This window comes from Ictalurus furcatus, chromosome 1 (genome assembly GCF_023375685.1).
Source record: "Ictalurus furcatus strain D&B chromosome 1, Billie_1.0, whole genome shotgun sequence".
Lineage (NCBI taxonomy): Eukaryota > Metazoa > Chordata > Actinopteri > Siluriformes > Ictaluridae > Ictalurus > Ictalurus furcatus.
The window spans coordinates 33,565,190-33,574,051 of NC_071255.1; the positions used below are offsets into that span (position 1 = coordinate 33,565,190).

Below are 8,862 nucleotides of genomic sequence, written 5' to 3' on the forward strand. Positions count from 1 at the left end.
ATATTATTATTATTATTATTATTATTTAAATCAATATCAGTTTTTCATAATGCATGGCTTTTAGGTTGCCACTGCAACCCTTTATTCACTTCCACTTGCATACGCTGTTATGTCATTTCTGCCCCTTCACACTGAATCAGAATCACTGTAACCAAGCAAGCGTTGCAGGATTTAAATATAGAAAATGCTTTACACATGTAGGGGGGGTAAAAGTGAGCCCTGAAACAGTGACTTGAATTATTTAAGCATCTGTATTTGGGGAAGCCTCTGTTTTTGTCTTGGTCATAAATACTGTATGCTTTATACATGGTTTCAAGATACCTCTAGAGCTCAGGAGTTGCACCAGATCCTCAAGGGTCTCTATGCTAAATGCAGAAGCGGTACATTAGTCATTAGCACATACAGTACATTGGCCAAAGTGCTGCATGTTAAAATAAAATAAAAAGTAGAATGATATAAAGATGCGATTATAAGAGATGAACCAGCAGTGAGTGGACAGGACAGGATAAAGCAGATGCGTGGATGCAATGTAATGAATAAAACCCTTGGTGGTGTGCTGTTAGAGGAAAATAATCAAAGTTCTGGAGGTGTGAAGCGAAGTTACTATACTATTACTACAAAGACTATACACTGATAAAAGCAGTGTTTTAAACCACAAGGATTCACTCATTTTTAGCTGATTTATTATTAAAGAACACCACTTTGTGATTTTTATCCATTTATAGTTACACTTGTGGAACATCCATGAGACAAGTCTGTACCTGTTATCACTTACGTTACAGCAGCTACAAACCTTCATTCTCTCTTTAATAAGGGAAACAGATGCAGCTTGGGATGTTACAGAGAAACCGTGAAACACAAAGACTGGCCTGTGTTGTAAAACTTTGGAACTGACTGTAACAAAGTGCTGACACGAGAGACTCCTTCCATCAGTGTGAAATATACTGTATGTCTACTTACTGAAAACTTCCCCATATCAATGCTTATACGCTTTTCGTCGTCAAATAACATGTTTGTTTTTTTTACCTGTTTATTATTAGTCTTAGATTATGACGAGCGTCCAACATACAAGTCCCTGTGAATGAGTTGTTACTATAAAACGATAACGTGTTAGAGCGAGCGCATGAGTATAGACCTGTGATTTTCCGTGTAGTGCTCGGCACTACTGTCAGAGCTGCTGTTCAATTGACCTTCAAATGAATCCAATCCTTCAGACCTTCAGATTCAAGAATTTAACGCTTGAAGACTGAATAATCTGTGAGAATAAATGTGTTTTTAAATGGAAAGCAGTGCATGATGATTGCTAGTCTTGGGACAGCAACAAAAATGGCCTGATTGAACTTTCAAGATCAGTCAGTACGTTTACACGGACGACAATAATCCGATATGAACCCGATTAAGACGATACTCTGATTAAGAAACTAGCATGTAAACAGCGATGATTGATGACCTTAATCCGATTAAAGTCATACACGAAGTAAACACAAATGGAATTAAGACGTGTGGAGTATTCCTGTTTTAGTCGCATTATCGACGTGTATTACAGACATGTACACACCTTAATCACGCTATTAACGTCGTGTGAGAGTTTTCACCGCATTTTGTGACAGGACACGTACACACACGGCAGCACTCAACCGTTTGACGGCAAACAAGAGAGCACGGCTGCGTCCCAAACGACGTACTTACCTGCTATATAGTAGGAGAAATACACGTCTTTTTATATACTATATAGTAGGTAAGTATGCATTTTGGGACGCAGCCCACGGCTTCAAGCAGTCGTCTATTTGCACGTACAGCACGATAAATAATTAACCGCACTTGAAGCGTTCGTAAGATTAAAAATGAAACACCCAGAACTGTATACGGTTCCATAACGAAGACCAACTGTATATCGATACGTGAAATTCTGTAGGAACGTCGGACGGCGTGACGTGGGGACGTAATGACGTGTGCTGTTAATCCGTCTATGTTCTATAACATGTAAAACGGGTACATGAAAGGAATATTCTAAAAGCGACTCATGTAAACACCTTAATCACAATATTGTCTTATTCAGAATAAGGTCAGTGATTAGATTACTGCTGTCCATGTAAACGTAGTCAGTGAAAGGTTTGAAGGTTAATGTGGAAATGGTTTAAAAAATTGCCTCATTAGTAACCAGATAGTACAGATGTAATGATTTTAGAGGGAATGTGCTGTTCCCTATATTGGGCTAGCTCATTTGCTTTTTTCAAAAAATACTCCAAGCAACATTGGAAAAAAAAAAACAACAACAGTGAAGTAAAATCCCATTCTAAGTGCTAATTAATAATTTAACTTAATACTCCTTCCATTTTTTTTATTTTTTTTTGGTACTATTAGCTCACAACTCACAAAATCACATTTTGGGATTTTGTAGATCAGGTAGATGAATTTGGAGCAAAGAAAAAATTAACCACTACTTTCACGACTCATTCTCCAGTTTAGGCCACACCCACATCGGATTTAAATCCTAATACAGACACAGATATTATCACTGCTTTACACACTATTCTGTCATGTGACCTGACTTTCATGCTAGTCCAGTTGTATTCACGTTTGGTCTTCTTAACGGTTAAAACTTCCAGTCTGGTCAAAGATTTAGCTTGGTGCTGTCATGTCACGTCATGTAGAGCTTTCACTAAGCAACATTTGTTTTGTTTGTATTGCAGTTACTTACCTGAGCCAATAAACATGGAGCCATCCTCAAGCAGTCAGCAGTACGGCGCCAAGAAACGCGTCAAAATACACCCAGATACAGTCACTGTAAAATATGCCACGCACTTCCCTCAGCCGGGGGATGAGGGCTATGATGATGCACCCTCCTTTGAAGACTTTGGCTCCTTTATAGAAAGCAACCCCAGCAAGAGGCTGGTGACGGACTCGGGCCACGGGAGGACTTTCTTTGGAACTATGGATGTGCGTTCCAAATCGTCAGCAGAGCCGAAGGATAAGGGAGTAGGCGGCCAGCTGGCTAGTTTTGGTGAGGCCTCTGTGTTAGCGTCACGGGTCACCTGGGGAGCGCTGTTCGGCGCTGCCGTGGCTCACGGGTGTGTAGCTCTGATCACACGTCTGGCAGCCGATCGCTCCAAAGTGCCCTCATTAGAGCTCATTTTCATCCGCTCTGTCATTCAAGTGTTGTCCATATTAGTGGTCTTGTACAACAAGGAAGCCCCGTTCGGTCCTAAGGGATACCGTTTGCGGCTCTTCTTCTACGGGGTTTGCAACGTCATTTCCATCACGTGCGCCTACACGTCATTCGCTATTGTCCCACCTAGCAACGGGACCATCATGTGGAGAGCCACGACGACAGTGTTCAGCGCCATCTTGGCCTTCCTGCTTCTGGACGAGCGCCTCGGATACACGGATATAGTCACGGTAGTGGGTAGCCTCTTCGGGCTGTGCCTGGTCATGATCCCTAACATCGCCGATGAGGAGAAATCACCCCTGGGTTTCTGGAAGGAGGCGTTCGGCTACACCATGACGGTGATGGCCGGGCTCACGGCTGCTCTTTCGATGATCGTGTACCGCGCCATCAAAGAGCGCGTCAGCATGTGGACGGCGCTGTTCACATTCGGCTGGACGGGAACCGTGTGGGGAGCGTCCACCATGTTCGCCATGCAGGAGCCCATCATCCCTTTGGATGGCGAGACATGGGGCTACCTGATTGGCATCTGCATCTGCTCCACCGTGGCGTTTCTCGGGGTTTACTACGCCCTGAACAAGTTCCACCCTGCTCTAGTGAGCACCGTGCAGCACCTGGAGATTGTCGTGGCCATGTTCCTGCAGCTCGTCGTGCTGCACATGGTGCCATCCGCTTACGACATCTTTGGCGCGTTGGTCATCATGATCAGTGTGTTTGTTCTCACAGGCCTCAAGCTTTACTGGGTGGGGCGAGCCATCCGACAGGATTACCAGGAGATCTTGGACTCACCGATCAAATGAGAATGCCGTTGTTGTATCCGTGTTTGTATGTTTGTTTGTACTTCCGTGTACAGCATGTAGGTATGCGACAGTGTGTAAGGCTGTGTGTGTGTGTGTGTGTGTGTGTGTATGTGTGTATTACAATGTTTCCCGAGGCCCCCCCACGCTTCCTCAGGCACTCTAAATGTGCAATCGATGAATGTCTTAATATTCTATTTATTTTGTATAGTGTTGTTGAAAGAGTGCCAATGATATCATGTCTTCGCTAAGTGTTGATGTGTAAAATAAAATTTCAAAAAGATCCATGGTGTCTCGCTCTGACGGCATCGATTTTTGTCCTGATTTCGATTTTCATATGGTTTTGTTTTAGACACTTTCAGATATTCTGCAGTTTTCACCAAAATTCACCAAATTTGCTGTTAAACCAATTAAAGTTCCCCAAATACAGTAGGATTCCTTCCTTCCTTCCTTCCTTCCTTCCATCTTGCAGTGATCTTAATGGATGTAAATACCATTAAGAGGATTTTCCTGCGCATTTCAAAAGGCAGTGAGAACAACAACAACAAAAAAAAGCCTGGCTGAAGCTTTAACCACCATTGATTTTTCCTCGCTGACATTGTCTTCTGAGACTTGCAAGGCAATCAGTAATCAGTGCATTCCCTGGGCGAGAGAAGGTGAAGAATAAATAAAGATTTGTCGATTGAGATGGAGGAACAGGTCATGAATATTTCCTACACTCTGGTGTTGCTCTTACAGAGTGCTAAGAAAAGAAGAAAAGAGTGAGAATAATGATGTTTTTGCACTTACAACTTGCAGAGACCCATTTAACAGTAAAATAAAATAATTTAAAAAAAAAAAGCACAGACTCCTCAATACAGATTTATTCATTCATTTATTTATTAAGAGCTATTTAGATATTTGCTCAGACTATAGAGCGCTTCATTCATGAACTCTCCAATCATTAGATCCAAGCTGACATTATTTACAGAGTGCTTATTTTTGTGCTATTGTGATTGTGAGAAAATCCGTACGATTCAAGTGATGAGTCAGACAGGATAATAACTAATAACGACACCTCCGGGGTTGGGGGTTCGATTCCTGTGTGCACTGGGTTTGCATGTTCTCCTCGTGCTTTGGGGGATTTCCTCCGGGTACGCCGGTTTCCTCACCCAGTCCAAAGCCATGCAATGTAGGCTGATTATTTCTAAAAATGTCTGCAGTGTGTGAACGTGTGTGTGAGTGTGCCCTGCGATGGGTTGGCACCCCGTCCAGGGTGTCCCCTGCCTTGTGCGCCGAGATCCCTGGGATAGGCTCCAGGCTCACTGCGACCCTGCGTAAGATGAGTGGTACGGAAAACGGATGGATGGATATATTTACAAACACCCTTCTTCTGTTGTTGTTTCCACTGTAAAAGAATTACAGTCGTTTTTTCTGGAGAGCAGCACTGTTTGGTGATTTTCCCTGCTCTAATATAAACCTGGGCTTGGAGTTTAAAGTTAAACTGATCTTGACTGGGAGAGAGAGTGTTCATCGTGATGCTCGCTCTACCATTTAACAAGGATCTTTGTGCTGTGATGCTTTTGGGAAACTCTGCCCTCATGATCAAATAATGTGTATGTAACTAAACAATGTATATCTCTTGTCATGTTAGAGAGAAACCAGAAAGCACAAGCTCTTTCCCGTGACACTGGAGACTCCTTCCGTGCGTGTCACATAAACGTTACCTCCTTACAGGAAACGTTACCATATCAACATATGCATTTTATTTTGTTAACCAACAGCACATTTTATTAATCCATTTAGTATTAGTCTTAGATTATGTGGAATTCGTGGTGACTATAGAAACAATAATGTATTAGAATGAGTGCGTTGATATAAAGCCTCCTGACCAATCAGAATCGAGTATTCAACAGCACTGTGATATAATGGAGAATAATTATCCCGCAAAGAGTTGCACACTACTGACATAGGCGTAATCATTAATATTGATTGAATATATATATATATATATATATATATATATATATAGTGTGTGTGTGTGTGTGTGTGTGTGTGTGTGTGTGTGTATATATATATATCCTCGGTACATATGAGCAAAGAAGGCTGTCTTTTGTTCAAAAAATTGACAAAAATACTCTGATCTCATGGATATCAAACAATTCCAAATAAAACAAATATCTTTGTTAAATATAGGTGTTTGTTATGCATACAATTTTTCACACCCTTCTTTGCTCATATTTACCAAGGGTGCCAATATTAGTGGAGGGCGCTGTACACCTCAAAGCTGTAGAAGAAATGAAACATTTAAAATGAATACAAATTCCAGATGAATGATGCAGTGCCATCTGTGCCTTGAACCATAATGAAGCTCTAAACGTTGAATGAATCACAGATCCATGACGTGCTGGTCTTCCACTTCCTCAGTGGTGCATTTAGGACAAAAAAAAAAACCCTAATCAATACTGTCTCAAATGCTTGTGATTCACTGAAACATTTGTCATTTTCCATTTGCAGAGAAATGACTCACTTCAAGATTCCCCAAACATATTACAAAACATGTACGCTGGCAGAATCAGACTCTCACAGCCTGCTCATTAGCTCCAACTCAGATGATGGATGTTGCAGATGAAATTAGCAGCTTGATTTAATAAGCTGTTTGATAGTTTCTGTTGCAGTCCTAATGCCACTCGATGAGAAAATAAACTATTAATGATGTCTTTTTTTCGTTCTCAAATGGAAGTTGTACTTTGTTCTCAACAAACTCCAGTGATAACAAACTCCTAGCTAAGATTTCAAGGGGTTTTGAGTGGGTGCAGGCTTTGCCAAGAAACAAATTAGACTGAGGGAAGCATATTTTGAACCAGCAAATGATAGACTGGACGCTGATGGCTTTGTGGAGGCTGTGACTCAGGTGGTAGAGTAGGTTCTCCACCAAATGTAGGGTTGGCGGCTAGATTCCCGGCCCACATGCCGAAGTGTCCTTGGGCAAGACGCTGAACCCCAAGTTGCTCCCGATGGCAAGCTAGCACCTTGCATGGCAGGTCTGCTACCATTGGTGTGTGAGTGTGAGTGAAGACACTTGTAAGCACACATTTCAACCACCAAATGATGGAGAACCAGTGTGAAGCGCTTTGTAGAACCTCTAAGGTTTAAAAAAAAAAAAAAGCACTATATAAATGCAGACCATTTACCATTTGTGGACATCATGAACACGTGCAGATGCGGACACCATGGGATGAGCTGGATAACAAAAGTCAATATAAAGACAAAAAACATTCAGCTTTGCAAGCCTCTAAGGTAGAGCTTTTTAGTTCTACGAATGTCACAAAGGTTTTTTCAAAATGTGGTTAGTCTGCTTAGGCATTAAAATGTTCTTAAAAAAATGGCCAAAATCCTGGTGTCTCCAAACTTTTGACCTACAGTGACAGTGAAAAACCCATGGAGATTTGATTTATTTGTTGTTGCAGTTTGAATACGGAAGAATTTATATATAGAACATACAGGACCATGTATATTGTCAGGAATATACACACAGTCACCGGGAAATTCCGTCACCACCAAACTAATAACTAAAAACCCACTGAAGACCTGCCTATTTTAATAAAGAAAAACATCCATCCATCCATCTTCTATACCCCTTTATCCTTTTCAGGGTCACGGGGAAACCTGGAGCCTATCCCAGGGAGCATCGGGCACAAGGCGGGGTACACCCCAATAAAAAAAACAACTGCTTCCCTTTCTCACTATCTAACCAAAAACAGAGGGTTTGTCTCAACCAGTTCCCTAGTTCAGCAACTCATGAATCAGTATATCGTGTACATGAGTTTGGGCACTGGTAAAGACCCTGGCTCACTACACATTGGGACACTGAATGTTATGTTATTTAAAATTGTTAGCTTAATCACACGCACTTCTGTCATAACATGTCAAGCAGGATCATAGGGTAGCTAGAAGATGATTTTTTTAGTCATTAAACACTTAAAAGTGGTTAGACTCAAACAAACCGTACATAGAACGTCAAATAAAGTAAAAAAAAAAATGTAAGTAATCATGTGGGAGCTACAACAACGATAACAAGCTACTTACATTTGTAGACGAAGCTGTCTGAGAGTTCGTCCACCATTATTTTTTTAGCCGAGAGGCTTCAGAAAACATGACGTCATTTCCCGTAAGGGAACATAGTGAGCATCGATCGACGCGCCCTGGTTTTTTGCGGTGCATTGTGGGATTTTTTAAGGAGTGAACATTCCGGTGAACTGGAAGGATTTTGCAATTGAGACAGCCCTTAAAATAGCCGCCTCCCTGATCGATGCCCTGACTAACTAGGGAGCTGATTGAGATGCACCCAGAGACAAACACCCAAACCCAATAAAAATGGCAGCCAAACCCTGCACCCGGGTGACTCGGATAACAAACACGAATATTTACACTATAGAAATATATACAAATATCCAGGACCAAATTGAAGGGGGCAGGCTAATGACAATATGCAATAAACAAGCTTAGGGTCGTACATCAAGCAGTGAAAAAGTATTATAAATCACAAAGCACAATCTTAACACCCAAGCAAATGAGCCAAAGGCTGGGGTGTTCACTCCAGCGGTGAATTAAATGCTGTCACATTGATGACATCAGCACACATCCAGGTGGTGGGAGGAGATACATCAGGAATCTGAAACACACGGAGGAGACAGAAACACAGAAAGAACACAAACCAATGTGTGTGGAGAATAACAGCTCAAAATTTGGAAAGATTATGTCCCTAATAAGATTTGAATGATTTATTACTCCGTAAGCCTTAACAACATGGCAGGGTTGCACGGAGAAAGTCACTGCTCTCCAAAAAGAACATTACTGCCCATCTGCAGTTTGTTAAAGATCACGTGGACAGGCCAGAAGGCTGTTGGAAAAATGTTT

General features: G+C 41.6%; 1 protein-coding gene across 1 annotated transcript; it reads left to right on the forward strand.

The window, feature by feature from the left end:
- Positions 1-2,370: 2,370 nt before the first annotated feature.
- On the forward strand, positions 2,371-4,055 carry slc35g2b (solute carrier family 35 member G2b). The gene has a single exon (XM_053637570.1). The coding sequence runs from the start codon at positions 2,557-2,559 to the stop codon at positions 3,964-3,966; it is 1,410 nt and encodes a 469-aa protein (XP_053493545.1). The 5' UTR covers positions 2,371-2,556; the 3' UTR covers positions 3,967-4,055.
- The last annotated feature ends 4,807 nt before the right edge of the window (positions 4,056-8,862 follow it).